At 43.4% G+C, this 19,152-nt stretch overlaps 1 protein-coding gene across 2 annotated transcripts in view; it reads left to right on the top strand.

The window, feature by feature from the left end:
• igsf21a (immunoglobin superfamily, member 21a) overlaps positions 1 to 19,152 on the top strand; it is a 283,782-nt gene that overhangs the window by 148,585 nt on the left and 116,045 nt on the right. For both annotated transcript variants that reach the window (XM_071335394.1, XM_071335393.1), the window contains exon 3: positions 7,590 to 7,711. In XM_071335394.1, the coding sequence (XP_071191495.1) occupies positions 7,590 to 7,711 (122 nt within the window). The remainder of the gene's footprint in view (positions 1 to 7,589; positions 7,712 to 19,152) is intronic.

Below are 19,152 nucleotides of genomic sequence, written 5' to 3'. Positions count from 1 at the left end.
TTACTGGATTACATCTAGTGTCCTTTTTGGGCACTACAGATTATCACAGGTGTCAATTAATATCTCTGGCCCTCTCTGTGGCCTTCTTACATGTAAAATATATATTTTTTTAATTTAATAAGGTGACTTTCAAAAAACAAATTGAATGACAACGCTGTTAAACATTATCCTAAATATAAACCATCAATTTAGTGAATACCATTGGTAGATTTCAGAATAAATATTTTTTACAAACTTTTAGTTATGTTACTATGTCAATATGTCTTTGTTGCAAATGTTTTGGGGCCAAACTGGTGGTAGTTGTGAAAAAATGCAATAGTTGGACGAGTTGCAGAGTTAATAGAAAATAATGCCATTGTTAATTAGATGCTTTTTTCATTAATTAGGCCATTTTCTTTTGAACCATATGGTTTATCTACTAGAAACTCATGGACAACATGAACACAGATAGTATATAAAAAAGGTATACTGCGCATATATTAATATATATATATGTTTTATCATTAAAGTATAATTTACCAAAATTACCATAGATTGCCATAGATGACCTGTTACTTTAGTAAATTACTGGTAGTTTTGCAAGCCTTGCTGTGATACTTAGTTCAACTTAAATTGCTCCAGACTTCATGTAAGCCCAGTGTGGAACGTGCTGACTTCATGTAACGTTCGTCTTGCGGAGAGAGATTGGACCAAGGCGCAGCGGGTGATGAAGACATTAATGAATTTATTTAACAAGACGTAAACGAACACTAACACGAAAATATACTTGAAAAATTACAAAACAACAAAACGACGTAGACAGACCTGAACTTGAGCACTTACATAAACACGAAGAATGCACGAACAGGAACAGACTACACAAACGAAACAGTCCCGTGTGGTAACACATACAGACACGAGATACAATCACCCACAAACAAACAGTGAGAACATCCTACCTTAATATGGTTCTCAATCAGAGGAAATGTCAAACACCTGCCTCTAATTGAGAACCATATCAGGCAACCCATTTAAACAAACATAGAAACAAATAACATAGAATGCCCACCCCAACTCACGCCCTGACCAACTAAACACATACAAAAATAAGAGAAAACAGGTCAGGAACGTGACACTTCATAAGTCTAGTCCTCTGGTGACATTGCTGCTGTACGTGGAGATGAGACAGAGAAGACGTCCACTGGATGTCTGATGATTAATTCCAAATTAGAGGAAGGTGTGAGTGTGTAGTCCTGGGTTCACTTAATTAGTGCTCATTGATTAAACAGATTAAAGTGGTAATATGTAACTTTTTTGGAGACCCGACCAAATTCACATAGAAATGTGAGTTATAGATCTATCATTCTACTTGAAAGCAAGTATAAGAAGCGGTAGATCTGTTCTATGTGAGCGACTTCTCTGCTTCCGGTTCTTAAGTTTTGTTTTTGAGTCTTTTACTTTCGGTTTTGTACACCAGCTTCAAACAGCTGAAACAATATTTTTTGGATATAGAAAAATATTTCACAGTGGATTAGATGGTACAATGATTCTCTACATTATACTAGTTTATCTTGTCACATAAACTGATATTAGGCTAACTATTAGAGTTTTAGCAGCCAGGAAATGGCAGAGCGATATCTGCTTAGTTCAACTTTAAGGACAAGTGCACAAAATTATGTTTTCACTTTGCCATGAAGCTGCATTTCATTATCCACCTGTCCTTGATCATCCCCTTTGTTTTCAGATAGAAGCACTGTATTACACAACATATCATTCACTTCTGCAGTTATGTAAAGCTTTCTTGTTTTTCCACTTTAATGTTATTATTTGTGACCTACTGGTGCTGCTTAATATGTGCTGTTTATAAGAGTTGCTGAGGCATTTGTACAAATCCTCGGTCTAACTTGGTTCCCCAAGGACAGAAATTCATAATAATGTGATGTTAGTAATGCACCAAGGCTACATTTGTGGTCCGCTAAGTAGCACCAAGTCCTGTATTACTCACTGTATTAGCAGCAGTTTACTGTATTTATTCAACCCTCTCTTTACGAAATACTTGGGATGGCAGAGTTGACTTTTTGATGTGGGAGCTATTTGGAACTCATTTTGTGTTGGGTGCCTTCCGTTCTACAGCTAAAGCACTGTTACTGCCAACTTTGGCTCGGATTTCATTTAAAAACAAAATGCTGTTTCTAGAGTGAGGGGTAGGGTTCATATTGTTCTTGCTCTGGTCCAACTCTCTTTTTGTCAGGGGGTTAAGTAGAGAGTCATGGCACAGGCATAATATCTGATCCAGACCAGCAGTCTCCTTCAGGTCTGGTTTGCTTTGATCTCATTGCACGCTAAATATCTGGCCACAGTCAGGCTGTCTCCCTCTCACTGAAAACATTAATAACCACTTCTCAATTGCTTTGTCTAATGGCTGTAGATGGGCACTTTTAGTAGGCCCTTGTGCATTGTTTTTCAACCTGCATGTCATTCCCTGAAATAGGTTGGTTGACCTTCACGCTGCTTCCCCAAGCCTACCTCTGCCTCGCCCACACATGGTCGCAAACAAGGCTTGGTCCTCCCTGTTCATGACACAGATTCATGAAGCCACAGCTTTAATCCCTGCATGCCAATCTGCCAAACCAAGCCTTAGGCAATCACAAGCCAGTTCTACTCTGTTATATTGGGATGAAAATGAGTGATAGCATGCAGAGAGAATGTGACATAGATAACAGGCGAGCAAAAATATCCACCACGCTGATAGTCATCTCTGGCTGGTGTATTTGCTCACACTAAGGGATCCCAAGCAATCACGCTCATGTTTATTTACATTGCATTGAAAAACGTCAGTTGCAGTCGTTGGCTATATATGAAATAAAGGGCCGCAATGTGCATCAGATTCCCTGTTGCTTTCTGGTTCAGACATAAAAGTAAAACTCCCCTTTCTTAGTTCACGTGTGGCATGACTGAACTACCGCACCACTAAAGCCTCTTTATCTGTCAAAGCACAGACCATCTTTGTCAGAATGATAGAGTAGGGTCACCAACATCTATGTGAATGGAAGAATGTGTGCGTCATCTATGAAAAACATGGTTTAATTAGCATATTTTCCTTCCTGCGGGGAGCAGAGACCGAGAGATGGAGGGAGGAGAGGAGGTAAGTAGGAGCGGAGCGTGCCATCTGTTCCGTGAAATCCCCTTAAACAGGTTGTGTGACACTCAGGGCCCAGCAGGAGGCCACCGGCAGCAGACAGTCCAGTACATCTACAGGTTAACAGGGTGGAGCACTAACTAGGCTGGATGACTGTACAGCTGCACAATGTTTACTTACAGGATTCATTACCCAGCACCACATGTACTGAGTAAAGCATTGCAGCACACCCCATCTTAACAGGATCAGTGGACAACCCACTGCAGCATTCTGTGTTGACAGCTGTCACCACTGACTGCCATTAAGGTGAAGCTCTTCTGCTTTGTATAAGTGAAATGTTTAATCATGATCGCTGTGCCTTTACAAATTATTTCAGAGAATATAGCATGTATTGTTATACTGGTTGTTTTCTTTGTTTAGTGTAGCTTCCCATTTAGGCCTCCTTTGAGGCCTCAGTTGAACAGCTAAATGGAGCTCAAGAGTTGTTATGACTGCTCTGTGTCTTATCCCCATTCATTATTCACAACAAACAGCCGATTGATCCAGAAGCTACTATTGCTCCGCCTCCCTGTAGATTTAAAAATACCAAGTGAGAATTTTTGTAAAAGTACAATTTCATGTGAAATGTTCCCAGAAAGTAAGTGATCCTTTCCATCTATACTTTCAGCGCACACCTAAGCTATAGTAACAGCAGTAGAGGAGACTGCATGGTCACAGATAGAACAATGAGACAGATTATTCACCAGATGTATAAATGTGAAGCATCCACTTGGCATTTCCACTCACTACCAAATATGGTAGTGAGAGGAAGCTCTCTGGCTGGCAGTGGGAGAAGATGGAACGAGATGGATTTTGGCCGACATTCTGCAAATATTCTCATCGATGGAACATTTGATCTGAATACAGTTTTCTGTTCCCAAAACTATAATCTGTTATGAACAGAGTGGACTACGTTTTGTAGACTTTACCCTTTAAAAAAATTGCATTGCACAAGCGAATTAAGTTATTGCACAAGCACACTTCACAGAGGAGGTGTTTCCTAATGGAAATATGCAGATGTATGCTAGAACGCACAAAAAGGATCTCGCTAGCTTGTGCTTGGCTCTGCCCACCTCCTTGCTTCTTCTGCCCTCTATGACTCATTTGTTCCCATTGGAAATGACAGGCTGTGGTCTATCTTGGTTTAGTTATGAAAGTCTTTGGCATGGTTGTGATGTGAAAGAATGACCTGAAGTGGTCTGGTTTATACTCCTCAAGATAGACGGCAGTGTTACTGTAGCTAGTTCGCTGTATTCTCTCCTGTGACTGATGATTCAGCTGCAGCCTATAAATAAGCATATCTCTGATGAGCTGAGGAGAAGGGGTTAACCCCAGAGACCTGGGCCTCCCTCGCCTGACCTCAATAATGGAGCAGCATCATAACATCAGGGAGCACAGCAGAGAGAGCAGGTAGGATATGGTTCACTCTCCATCTGGAGAGATCACTGCACTATCATATCTCTAGGTCACTGTAGGACCCTTTGTAGCACTCTCTACTGTGTGTTCCCAAACCTCAACCCCTGTCAGCTACCCCCCTGTCTTTTCCCCTCTCCCCGTTTGGTCCCTTGGTCATTCCTGGTCACAGAGAGAGGAAGAGAAGTGGCGTGCCCACCCATGCCTGTCTTTTATATATCCAGATGGCAGAGGTGTTGGGATAGGCCTTGATGCCTTTGTTCGTGCCTCGGTAAATCATGACCTGGAATCAGCAAAGCAGCTGAAGGAAAGCTTTGCTTCCTCAAACAGTGTTTTTCTACCATCAAAGAGTGCTCATCTACCTCTCGCCTTCACCCCTCACTCTTGCACAGCATTTTTCTGTCTCCAAATGTCTCTTTCTCTCACTCTCTCTCACTCACCCCACAAAGCTGTCCCTTCTCTGGGAACAGGGTCTGTCCACTGATGAGTCCATTGTGTGAGACAGGTGTTGTTTTGTCTATTGGATTAGATGGACTGTGAAAAGAGAGAGGGGCTGAAAATGTAAATTTTACACACCTCTGTACAGTACTTCAGGGCCCAGAGAGCATTATCATTAGGCTTTTTGAAAGCCTCATATGACTCAGCACCAGGGACAGTGTTGCTGTAGTACTGGGAGTGCAGCGAGTCTGTTCCTATAAGGGAGTTGAAATGTTGCCATGATACATTCATACAGGCCCTGGCCTTGTGCACTTGTCTATTGTTGAAGCACATACTGTAGAATAAAGCTTATCTTGCACTTTCTGACTAAGCACGTTTATGCTAATTATTCAGGTGTGTACAATACACCCTTCTATGTTATGAATGCTGTATTTGTCATTGACCTGAACTTGTCATTGAACTTGCTAAATAATTGTCATTAAACTCTGCTAAATGTCATATTATTATATGATAGCTAACTTTTATATCTCAAACTAACCACATTTCCCTGAGTTTAACTTACCATCGTCATGTTTCTGTCCACTCACAGAACGGATATATTTGTGTTCAGTTGCACAGAGCACATATACTTTTTCCATGCTTTGTTGTACAGTGATGTCAGACAGAAATGGATCTTACAGTATTTCTACAATCGCTACAATCCAGGCACAGAGCAGGTTGGTGGGAAAGCACCATTTTCCAACATGGCTCTGCTTTTAACGGCAGACCTTTTGCTGTTGCCTCTCCCTGTAAACCTCAGAATGATGCCACTTTGCCGGTGTGCCTCTACATCACTGAATTGACATTTAAAAGAGGAACAGATGGCTATAATAATCGTGGGGCCTTGAGTGTGGTGCCAAAGCATTCATTAGGAAAAGGAAGGAAATTCTGTTTGTGGCCAAGCCAAGTGAACACTTTTTACCTGTGGAGGGTTATGGTCCCTAGCCCCACCAGTGGGTCCTGGTGACTTTCACTGATTACACCTCCCTGCAATTCATCTTCCATAGCAATGAACATGTGATGTCACCCACCCCACTGGTCACACACTGGTCGAATAAACATTGTTTCCATGTCATTTCAATGAAATGATGTTGAACCAACGTGGCACAGATGTTGAATTAGGGTTAGAGTTAGGTTCTGAACAGGCTCCTGAACAGATTCTATCACCATGCCATAAGATTGCTAAATAGCTAACTAAATAGCTAACAGAATGGCTACATGGACTATCTGAGTTGCCTTTGCATTTTCTTCTTATTTTTGTCTCTATGCACACTCACACTGCCCTACACACTACACACACTGATACTCCAACACACAAACACTCACACCATCGTTTGCTTACACACACACATAATAAGCACATACATTTATACTGAGTCTACACACACCCACTCAGATACAATCATCATATACGCTGCTGCTAGCAAGACAGCCATTTCACTATGCTTGTACATGTGACATTAAAACTTGAACTGACGTCTGTGCCCAGTGGGACATTTGTTACAAGAGAGAAAAGTAAATGTAATCCACTAATGCCACCTACATGCGTGTAACTGTTCTGCATACCCTAAAACCCACCCACAGTATTTGTTGTTCCAGCACGTTTACCTCTCAGCACTACTACCTCTGTGTACCCCATCATTTAGCAACAGCCTGAGGTATTTAGCTCCCTTCCCTAGAGGCAGAGATGTGATGAGTTGTCCCACAGACATTTATGGGGCACCGGGAATTATTCACTCAAATAAAGTAATTACCCAGTACTGTCCCCTCGTGAGGTGTTGTGTACATTATGCAGGAACTAATCACATAGGCCTTATTTACCTCTGAGGGGATTGGATTAGGAAGCGGGCGATGGCATTTTCAGTGGCGAAGGGAAGAAAGATCCCTAGCCCACCAACAATTTCCTCCTTCAAAGCGGCATTAGCGGCTCCATTAAAATCCTGTCACCCTTTTTCTTTACGTCTGTCTGTGGCGCTGAGGAGAAGAGAAATCAGTCATTCAAATGCTAAGTGACTTCCTCTCCCCTGTGAATATTAGAAAGGAGAGTATTGCTCCATCATTTACCATGCAGCCCACAAAAAAAGAGATGTGGATGCAAAATAAGACTATGGTGTTTTGAATATATCCCCACCTTCGCAATATCTCGTCACAAGCCAATACCTCCGACTCCTTGACACCTACAGAACGCTGCAGAGCATCACTCTTTATTAAGACTCGGCTGTATACATGGGCACGTACCTAAAGCTATATAAGTGAGTGTCACACTGATTTCATATGTTGGCAGTTTTCAGAATTAGCTTGAAAGGCTCTTCCTCACTCCCCCTTTAAGATAGAAAAAAACATCTAATCATGGCATTAAATGGATAAATTAGATAATTGATGGCCTGGGTACTAAGTTTGCTTCTGAGCAAAGTTTTATAATATATTTAACTGGAGCAGAACACAGGTTTATGCATAGGGTAGGTCTGTGGGTATAGAAATATCTGTTCCATGTATTATAAACCATATTATTTTATTAATTCTTTCTCTTTTCACTTGACAGGTCACAGACGGGGGCACCATTAAGCAGAAAATCTTCACCTACGATGCTATGTTTAATACCAATTACTCTCATATGGAGGACTACCGCAAACGGGAAGACCTTGTCTACCAATCTACAGTCCGGTAAGCATCACAACCAATTACTGTTAGTTTGGCCCTTACAGTTTATCATGAGAGTGCATGCTGAACTCGGAACAATTTGTTGTTTTGAATGTTTTTTTTAACGTTTTTCCTTGAAAACATGTTTGTTTACTAGCCTACCTGTTTAATTTGCGACACGGTCAGCCTCAGTTGCTGGGACCGCTTCTATCTGTCCCAGGATACTGCCAAACCCTAAAGTCTGAAGAGCTGCTGCTTGGTGAAGCAGCTAGCCTAGCTGCTAGCTATCAAGCTAGCCAGGTTTCCTTGACAGTTTGAACACAGCCCGTGACGCGGTTAGCCCTTGTGGCTGGGACCACGGACAATCCAGGGCTTGTGGCTGTTTAAATCCCTGCTGTCTGTTGCTGTTTCCATCGGCCATTGCTACCATCATGCAACCGAAAGTTAAAGTAGGTTGGAGTAATGGAGAGGACAGTGTTTCGCTATCACAGGTGCATGATCTTTTAAATAAACAAAAAGATGTCTACAAGCAGTTGTTACAGCAACAGGAAAATAGCTTCAAGTGCCTTGTCCAAATACTGGTGGACTCAACTACCAAAATAATGGATGATCTGATCAGAAATGTCCAAGACCACAAGAACCGTTTGCAGTTCTCCCAGGGAGAGGTGGATGTCCTGAAAGAGACTTGCAGCACGATGACAACAAACTGTAAGTCCACGCAAGATGACATCTGCACTGTCTGTTAATCATTATTACAGATGACTGGGAAAACAGCAGTGGTGTAAGGAAAAGCACTTTAAAACACTACTTAAGTAGTTTTTGGGGGGATTTTTGACAACTTTTACTTTTACTTTACTACATTCCTAAAGAAGATAATGCACTTTTTACTTCATACATTTTCCCTGATACCCAAAAGTACTCGTTACATTAGCAGGATATGAAAAGGGTCCAAATCACGCAATTTTCAAGAGAACACCCTGGTGTGCCCCTGGCTATCCGTAAATGTAAAACAACTTAAGATTGTACCGTCTGGTTTGGTTAATATAAGGATTTTGAAATTATTTATACTTTTACTTTTGATAATTAAGTATATATTACCAAATACATTTACTTTTGATACTTAAGTATATTTAAAACCACATACTTTTAGACTTTTACTCACGCTGTTCCATAGACCTTTAAACCTAATATTGCGGTGATAATTAATGGCTGCAGTAATTTTTGTTTGTTTTTGCTGTTGTCCAAATAACATTTTATAGTTTATAAATTGTGTAGAAATGCAGTATGCCTTACCCAAGATTTAGCTATGGTACTGCTGTGAAGCGTTGCTAGTTCCTTCCTACTGTACCATCTGCTGCGGGTGATACTGGGCCTGGATGTGATGACCCCAATGGAGGGTCAACACATCATCGTCTTGGCAGGAAGAGGGAGGGGATAGGAAGTGGCGAGGCTCTACTCAGCCAATCAGCTGCTCAGGATGTACATTCCAGTGTTGAACTCTAACTGAACAGCTGGCCAGACCAATCGTTATTCCCACCACAGAGCTGCATATTTTCCAGGTAGTGTGGTTCATTTTAGGCAAAGCTTGGGGCAGCACTACTGCATGGAGGCCTATGCTGCATGCATCACACCTCCTTCACCACCCTCCTTCCCCTCACACACATGCTGTACATATACAGTCCTGCCGATGCCAGAATAAAGAGCCCTGCTGTTTATGCATGAGCAAGTTTTACGGAGTGCGAGAGGGATGGAGCGTTAGAAATCATCTGGCTCTTGTTGGGTAGATTACACGTTTGAGGAGTCCTGGAGACTGTCTTCCTATACCTTAGGCCTCAACAATATGGCTGGCATCTGCTCCCCTCCTTCTCCCTCTCCCTCTCTTCCCTGTCTTGCTTTCTCCCCACTTGCTTTCCTTCCCTCCTTCCCTCTCTCATATTGGCACTCATTCTTTGTATAAAGGAGTAATAGAAGCCCACACTGCATCGGTCTATTACCTTTTCTCTGTAATGTGTGTTTGACCCATGCTGATTTTAATGCAATTTTTAGTCTTTCCCTGTCATTATTCCAATAACTTTCTACCTCTCTCCTTCCCTGCCTTTCATTTGCTCCCCATCTCATTCCTTTCCTCTTTCTTCTCACTCTTTCATCACTCCTTAGTTGAATTTTTTTGAGAGCCATTTTGGATTATTTATTTTTTACCCCCTTTTCTCCACAATTTCATGATAACCAATTGTTTGATCAGTCATGGAAATAAAAGTGCTGAAACAAAATTGCTTCCATATTTAAAAAGAGGATGGAGAACAAGCCTTGAAGAAAAATAGTTTTATAGTTAGCGTTTATAGTTAGAGTTTTTTGTGCAGGTACAGCCAACTAGTGCAAAAATAGTATTGCGATATTGTCAAAACGATACGGTATATAGTCAAAAATAATATCCCGATATGTAACTGTATCGATTTTTCCCCCATCACTACTCTTTCCTCCACTCCTCCCCTCCCCACTTTTCCCGTCCTCTCTCAAATGTATCCTTTATTTCTGAGCTACTGAGCATTTCCCGAGACGGTACGATACTGTGCTCAGAAAATCCCACAGTACCTTCAGGGGAGTAGTCATCATCGGAATGAACTATTTTACACATGTACTCACACAAGAATACAGACACAACTGTGCACACACACACACACACACACACACACACACACACACACACACACACACACACACACACACACACACACACACACACACACACACACACACACACACACACACTGACGCACTCAGTAGGATTTTAATCGGCAGACCCAGCATGAGAAACAGTTCGACGGTACCTGCTCTGACCTGTCTGTTTGGCGGTGTGTTTAGCCGGTGTTCGTCAAGCAGAGAGGTAAAGGGGGCTACTGCAACAGTCACACAAGACCAGTCAGGAGGAATCTGAACTCTCCCTTATGTATCCCATGCCTTCCTCTATGGCAGAACACAGAGCTCAACAGCAGAGAGGGATGCAGAACATAATCTCCCATTTCCACCTGAGAGGGGTAAATCTTCTCTTCAAAGCCCTGGCATTCTGCCAAATCCAACTGTATGACCACAAATGAGAGCTGTAATATTGTGAATTTTACAGAAAGCCCTAGATTCTCTGTCTATATTACTGGTGTAGATTCATAAACAGAAAGGGAGGTCCCAGCTAGAATGTTCTGAAAACCATATGTTTTTTAGAGCTGGGTGAGAGCGCGGTTAATTATTTATTTAACCTTTATTCCTATGGTGTTTTTGTATACAACCTTCCCACAGCTTTCTGGGAAAGTTCAGGATAGTTGCTTAGCTTTGGAACATTCTCAACACATTTAAGGAACTTGCCAAATATATATTTATTTTCTTGATATTTAATTACTTTTCATTCATGATTATGATTCATTTAAATTTTGGTAATGTTTTAGGAACGTTATCCAACTGATTTGACATTGGAAATGTTATCAAATAGTTCAGAGAACGTCAAGAAACTATATTTTTCTGTTGGAATTTCAGTACTTCAGCCTAACGCTTCCCACAGGTTTCCTTATGGTTCTATTCAAAATAATTTCCACAAATTGTTCCAAGAATGTTAAAAACAACATTCTGTGGGAATTCCAGTACTTCAGCATAATGTTTCCTACAGGTTTCCTCATGGTTCTGTTTAAAGTCATGTTCTCCGAACATTATGAAAAATGTCAATAAAGACCACAAGAAAACATTAGTATCGTTCAAAGAACGTAATAAGAATGTTATTTAAAAACATATGGATTCCATTCTCAGCGTTGACAAAACTCTCTCTGGTTAGCTGACAACATCACAAAAACAATGCACGCACTTCAATGGGGCAGAAGTCTGTGTGTTGTTGTGATTCTGGATGGCCAGATAGCTAGCAACAATGACAAGAAGCTACCTCGTTTCAGCTCAATGCATCTTGTTATTGATACAATGTCTTGTTTTGAGGTGTTTGACTGATGTTACAGCTATGCTAAAAAATTGCTAGCTAGGTAACCAACAACTGTAACAATGTATTTGAGATACAACAAGTACTCATTGTCACGGATTGCCCGCTCATTAGGCATGATTAGGCCGGCAAATGAACAATTATGGCGTCAGATTGACGAGGGCAGCATTTTCTGAGCTAAACTGACCAAGATGCACCTCCAACAACAACATATAATACCTCACATAATTCTGCCCAAAAACAATTACAATTTCTCTCAACCAGTGGCATATGGGATTTTAGGTGAGCGCTGATCCCACCCTGTGATTAACTTGGTCAAGTGGGCACTGTTAATGCTCCTATGGTAGAGGAGCAATATATTTTGCTTGTCCATTACTAGCGCCCCTCTCCAGGGTCCTGCTAGAGAGACACATCGCTGCGGTGCTCTACCAACATTCCGTCCAAAAAAGAATCTAACATAAATCATGTAGCAGATATAGGATTTGGTAGAAAGTATGTGGCTTTTTGTGTAGCCTACAGGTTGGAGATAAAATGTATGACTATGTAATGAAACACTTTTTACATCATGCAGGTTTCTCCAGTCAAATAAAAAATGTGCTGTCATGTTAAACAAACAACATATCCTAAAACAGGACAGGTCCGTGTAAAATGGACAATATGGAATGGACAATCACAACTGTTGTCCAGGAGTTTCACCTCATTGTCATAATCAGTGGTTTCAAGTTTGTATCAGTAAATTTTTTGACAAGTTGATCATGGCGAATAAGAAAATACTTCTGCATTTCCCACTCTGTAAACACATTGCAAACAGGCTCAACTCATGATAAAGTTGGGTAGCTGATATTCAGAGCTTAAATAGCCAAATTGATTATTCACAGAAATCAGGACTAATAAAGCCAATAAAATGGCCTGTTTTACAAATGGTGGACCTACCATATGGATGGGTATTCATAAAATTCCATTGTGGCCACCATAGTAGGCTACACGCCAAGAAGCACGAGCAGGCATCTTTTGGACGTATTTATTTGGTGCAGTCCAGACCGGCCTTGGTTTCCACATACACAGACATTGCTTTTTGGTCCAGTCTGGACAAATTCTGAATCAATCATAGATGTCTATGTTTGGTTCAGATTTTGTCCGGTCTGGATAAGCCTTGATTTGGCTCAAACATAGACGTGTATAAAATACTTATTTTAAACTTGAATTCAGAACCAAAAATTTGCCTGATTTCAATAAATCGGGATATATTTATATTGTCAACATCTTGAAAAAACTATTTCAACATCTGGAAAATCTGTATTTTCAACTTTCCTTCAGAACCGAAAATGAACCTGATTTCAACATCTGGAAAATAAGTATTTTTCAACATCCGGAAAAGACGCCTTTTCAAAGTCCTGGAAAATATGGATTTTAAACCTACGGAAAATACATCTTTTCATCTTTCATTCAGAAATGTAACCTAACTTCAACGTCTGGAAAATATGTATTTTACATGTCTTTTCAATGTCATTTTGCTTACTGGGACTATTCTAGTTTTGCAGGGGAGACATTTTCTGGTCTCGCATAGGGTGGCAGAACAGCAAGGACTGGCCACGGTCATTGTGCAAATGTATTTGTGTTCTCAATAAACATTGGAGCCTGAATATAGTTTACATGTAGTCAACAATCTAGGCCAACCCCGTCTGTTTTGCCCCATAGTTCCACATGCATCGATTTTGTTGCTAAACAACCAACCCATTTATCCTTTATCTTGTTAAGCGTGTTCAAGTGTGTTGGCCGTGCTCACTAATTAGCCAAACCTGATCTTTATCTTAATTTCCTTTGAAATGGGGTCTGTTTGAATAGACTAAAATTCACAGCGCAGTGGACTAACCATGAATAGAGAACAGAAGATCATATGACGCCTTGCCAGAATAAAAAATAAATGTTAATTTATGCCTAAGTAAATTCATATCCATGTGTCCTATCTGTGCTTGGAGTTGAAAACAGTTAACCCAAACTAAGAAAGCAGTGTTATTAAAAGTCTTAATAAACTTAATAGCCCTTTCATTTCTGTTCTCAGAACACTAATAAAACCTCCTAGGAAAACTTTTATGGAACCATAGTAAAACGTTTTCAGAAGCTCCCTGCAACCTAAAAATGAACATTGCCAGAACAGGCTAAATTTTCACTTCCATTCTCAAAACGTTAAAAAAACTTCAGTTTTACCGGTCAGGAAACATATGGCTTCAATCCCAGAACTAATGGGAAACCAAAAATGTACATTCTCACAACGTTTAGGGAACCAAATGTGCTAGCTGGAGTGATTTTTTTCATTTTTTTCTATTTTCATCAATTGCCACTGGGCTTAGAATTAGACAGCTACTGTAGCTACTTAACAAAATGGCAGTGATAAATACCATAAGGTAAGGACGAGTTGACTGCTTTTTGATGAAAAACAAAACCTTGTGGGAAAAGATGAATGACAATTAATATGTAAAAAATAAATAATAAAACTACATTCAAAATTGCAATTTAAAGATTGGTTCTTCGTGTGCACAGCCTTTGACTGTTTATGTAACACTGTCATGGAAAAATAAGTTGAAGACGTTTGAAATGTAAATCCATCAGTCTGAATATTTAATAGGAATTACAATATTATGCATCATACTCATTTTCTACATTCTTTTCCCTTTTTCCCCATTCCTAAATCTGAAGAGCAAGACCCGCTGTTATTCTTCAAGAGGCTTCACAGACAGGCTCTTACTCAGGAAAATAACTTTGTGTTGTGAGGTTTCTCTGTGACCCTTTGCCACTTTCACCTATCTCTCCATGCCTTGCACCATCTTGTCTAAGAGCTGTCTTTTCAGAATATTCCTCTGTTCTTGTGTGAGTTAGGCTCCATTCAGCATCCAGGCTTGTGGACAACAACAATATACAGCTTTGTGTATAAACACAGACATGGGCCAGATCTTCATATATGTTACACATAGTAGCCTGCAAAGCCATCTCCCTCTCCCAGCACAAAGACTCAGTGTTCACATCAGTGGCACTGTGTTTATAATAGGACTTTCCCCTTTCATGATTATCTCCAGAGGAAACAATGTCAGAGAAACAGTGTGCCTCTGCCTTACTACCTTACACACCTCTCTATTCTCTTCATATCTCTGTCCTCTAGGCTAACAGTCTGTGTTTCTCATATACTTAAATCAGCCAATCCTCCCACTAGTCTGCCTTAATGCAGGGATACAGGGTGCCTGCACTTAAGGCTAAGAAGAGCACAGTGAAGCAGAAGCCCAGTTCCTGACACCACGATAGTTGATTTGCTGAAGAGATTGTCTGGCTGAGCTAACAGGGCCTGCTCTGTGCAGTGTTCTGTCAGGACGACTCTCTCTTTCCCTCCCCATCCCTGTAACACGGCACAGCTGGCAGGCATGGACAGCACAGAGAGGGCCACAAGAAGAAAACACAGAGTTAAAGTTAGAGGCTACTCCCCAGGGAGGATGGATCTCTCCCTCTCTTTCCCACTCCCTCTCTTTTGTTTTTGCTGCTCTTCTGAGAGGCCATCGACCCTGTCCTTGTGTGTGTGTGTGTGTGTGTGTGTGTGTGTGTGTGTGTGTGTGTGTGTGTGTGTGTGTGTGTGTGTGTGTGTGTGTGTGTGTGTGTGTGTGTGTGTGTTTCTAAAGTGTGAATAAAACAGTACATAGTATGTTTTTTCACCTGTGCTGTGCTCAATCAATTAATTATACAAATTTTAATTACACCAGTGAATGAGGAATGACACAATTTTGATGCCCTGAAAGTCTATCTCATAGAAAACTACTTCTTGGAGTTTCAGGGACAAAGGACAAACATGCATTCACAGACATGCGAACACACACACTGTATTGCATCTCCTTACCACTTACCTTGGTGTGATTTTGTTCCAATCAGCTTTTTATCAGTTGCTGATTAATGAGCCATGGGTTTTAAGGCAGTATAGAGAACTTCGCCCGGACCCTAAAGGACATCGCCCTCAACCTCAACCACAACACCTCAAACAGGAGCAACAGATCAATAAACACCCCGTCCAGACCAGCGAGACACTCTCCCAGACATACGGGACCCCCCCTCTTCGGACCTACACATAGAGGACTCACGCCGAGAGGACCCTACATCCAGACCTCAGCATCCCAGCCACATCCACACCCCCACCCCCACCCAAACCAATCAACACCCCCCCCCCTCAAGTCAACCATGCCCACACCCCATTTAGGCCTCCTCAGGTCAGACCTTTGCTGCACCTGCTCACCCCATGCCCCCCACTCCCGCAAAGAGGGCCTCAACATGAAAGTAACACATATGCCAAGGCCGTGAGCAGGCAACCAGGCCTAACCCCCACTCTTACATTAGCCCAAGCCAATAGGCATGTACCAGATGCTCAGCAGGCTCTGCTCACACTTACTGGTCTGAGGCCCAACCACACAACTAACAACATAGGACACTTTATGGAACAAAGCCTTCACTTTCTCATCCTGGAATATCCAAGGCCTGAGGTCATCTTGGCCTAAAGAGCAGGAACCTGGATTTCATCAAAGAAATCTGAAATACAGACATTGTCATCCTACAAGAATCATTGTACAGAGGAGATGGACCCACTGGTTCCTAGGTTACAGAGAGCAGGTAGTCCCATCCACCAAACTACCAGATGTGAAACAGGGAAGGGACTCAGGGGGTATGCTAATTTGATATAGAACAGACCTAAGTCACTCTATTCAATTAATCAAAACAAGAACATTTTACATTTGTGTCACGTTCCTGACCTGTTTTCTGTTGTTTTGTATGTGTGTGATGGTCAGGGCGTGAGTTTTGGGTGGGCAGTCTATGTTTGCTGTTTCTATGTTGGTTTTGGGTTGCCTGGTATGGCTCTTAATTAGAGGCAGGTGTTTTGCGTTTTCCTCTAATTGAGAGTCATATTAAGGTAGGTTGTTCTCACTGTTTGTTTGTGGGTGATTGTCTCCTGTGTCAGTGTCTGTATGTTATGCCACACGGGACTGTTCCGGTTTTTGTTAGTTAGTTAGTTCGTTCGTTTTATGTAGTCTGTTTTCCTGGTTCATGCGTTCTTCACGTTGTATGTAAGTTCGTGTCCAGGTCTGTCTACATTCGTTTATTTGTTTTGTAATTATTCAAGTGTTTGTCGTGTTTTTCCGTTTTGTCTATTAAATCAATATGTATTCACAACCCGCTGCATTTTGGTCAAATCCCTGCTACTCCTCTTCGGATGAGGAGAAGGAGGAAGCCCGTTACAGAATCACCCACCAAACCCAGATCAAGCAGCGGGTTAACGGACAGCCACGACAGCAGCAGTGGGAAAAGGAGGATTGGACATGGGAAGAGATCCTGGACGGTAAAGGACCCTGGGCAGAGCCAGTGGAGTGTCGCCGCCCCAAAGCGGAGCTGGAGGCAGCGAAAGCGGAGAGGCGACGTTATGAGGAGGCAGCACGGAAGCAAGGCTGGAGGCCCGTGAGTAACACCCAAAAATTTCTTGGGGGGGGGCTAAAGGGGAGTGTGGCGAAGCCGGGTTGGATACCTGAGCCAACTCCACGGGCTTGCCGTGGAGTAAGAGGGCGTCGTACTGGTCAGACACCGTGTTATGCGGTAAAGCGCACGGTGTCCCCAGTACGCGTGCTTAGCCCAGTGCGGGCTATTCCACCTTGCCGCACTGGGAGGGCTAGGTTGGGCATCGAGCCGAGTGCCATGAAGCCGGCCCAACGTATCTGGTCTCCAGTACGTCTCCTCGGGCCGGCGTACATGGCACCAGCCTTACAGGTGGTGTCCCCGGTTCGCCTGCATAGCCCAGTGCGGGCTATTCCACCTCGCCGCACTGGCAGGGCTACGGGGACCATTCAACCTGGTAAGGTTGGGGAGGCTCGGTGCTCAAGAGCACGTGTCCTCCTTCACGGTCCGGTATATCCGGCGCCACCTTCCCGCCCCAGCCTAGTACCACCAGTGCCGACACCAGGCTTCCAGTGCATCTCCAGAGCCCTGTTCCTCCTCCACGCACTCTCCCTATGGTGCGTGTCTCCAGCCCAGTGCCTCCAGTTCCGGTACCCCGCACCAGGCTGTCTCTCCGTCTCCTCCCTACAGAACTGCCCGTCTGCCCAGCGGCGCCTGAACTGCCCGTCTGCCCAGCGGCGCCTGAACTGCCCGTCTGCCCAGCGGCACCTGAACTGCCCGTCTGCCCAACGGCGCCTGAACTGCCCGTCTGCCATGAGCCTGCAAAGCTGCCCGTCTGCCATGAGCCTGCAAAGCCGCCCGTCTGCCAAGAGACTACAGAGCCTTCCGCCAGACCGGATCAGCCAGAGCCTTCCGCCAGACCGGATCAGCCAGAGCCTTCCGCCAGACCGGATCAGCCAGAGCCTTCCGCCAGACCGGATCAGCCAGAGCCTTCCGCCAGACCGGATCAGCCAGAGCCTTCCGCCAGACCGGATCAGCCAGAGCCTTCCGCCAGACCGGATCAGCCAGAGCCTTCCGCCAGACCGGATCAGCCAGAGCCTTCCGCCAGACCGGATCAGCCAGAGCCTTCCGCCAGACCGGATCAGCCAGAGCCGTCCAGCCAGGACCTGCCAGAGCCGTCCAGCCAGGACCTGCCAGAGCCGTCCAGCCAGGACCTGCCAGAGCCGTCCAGCCAGGACCTGCCAGAGCCGTCCAGCCAGGACCTGCCAGAGTCCCTCAGCCAGGACCTGCCGGAGTCCCTCAGCCCGGACCTGCCAGAGTCCCTCAGCCCGGAGCTGCTGCCCCTTATCCCGGAGCTGCTGCCCCTTATCCCGATGCTGCCCCTTCATCTAGGTGGGTTTAGTTGGAGGGTGGTCATTGAGAGGGGGATACAGAAGCGGGGAGTGACTATGGTGGTGTGGGGACAGCGTCCGGAGCCTGAGCCACCACCGTGGTCAGATGCCCACCCAGACCCTCCCCTGGACTTTGTGCTGGTGCGCCCGGCGTTCGCACCTTGAGGGGGGGGTTCTGTCACGTTCCTGACCTGTTTTCTGTTTTGTATGTGTGTGATGGTCAGGGCGTGAGTTTTGGGTGGGCAGTCTATGTTTGCTGTTTCTATGTTGGTTTTGGGTTGCCTGGTATGGCTCTTAATTAGAGGCAGGTGTTTTGCGTTTTCCTCTAATTGAGAGTCATATTAAGGTAGGTTGTTCTCACTGTTTGTTTGTGGGTGATTGTCTCCTGTGTCAGTGTCTGTATGTTACGCCACACGGGACTGTTCCGGTTTTTGTTAGTTCGTTCGTTTTATGTAGTCTGTTTTCCTGGTTCATGCGTTCTTCACGTTGTATGTAAGTTCGTGTCCAGGTCTGTCTACATTCGTTTATTTGTTTTGTAATTATTCAAGTGTTTGTCGTGTTTTTCCGTTTTGTCTATTAAATCAATATGTATTCACAACCCGCTGCATTTTGGTCAAATCCCTGCTACTCCTCTTCGGATGAGGAGAAGGAGGAAGCCCGTTACAATTTGGCTAGAAATTCAAAAG

Source organism: Salvelinus alpinus, chromosome 12 (assembly GCF_045679555.1).
Source record: "Salvelinus alpinus chromosome 12, SLU_Salpinus.1, whole genome shotgun sequence".
Classification (NCBI taxonomy): Eukaryota; Metazoa; Chordata; class Actinopteri; order Salmoniformes; family Salmonidae; genus Salvelinus; species Salvelinus alpinus.
Note: the sequence above shows the minus strand (reverse complement) of the source record. Positions and strands in the feature narration are given on the sequence as shown.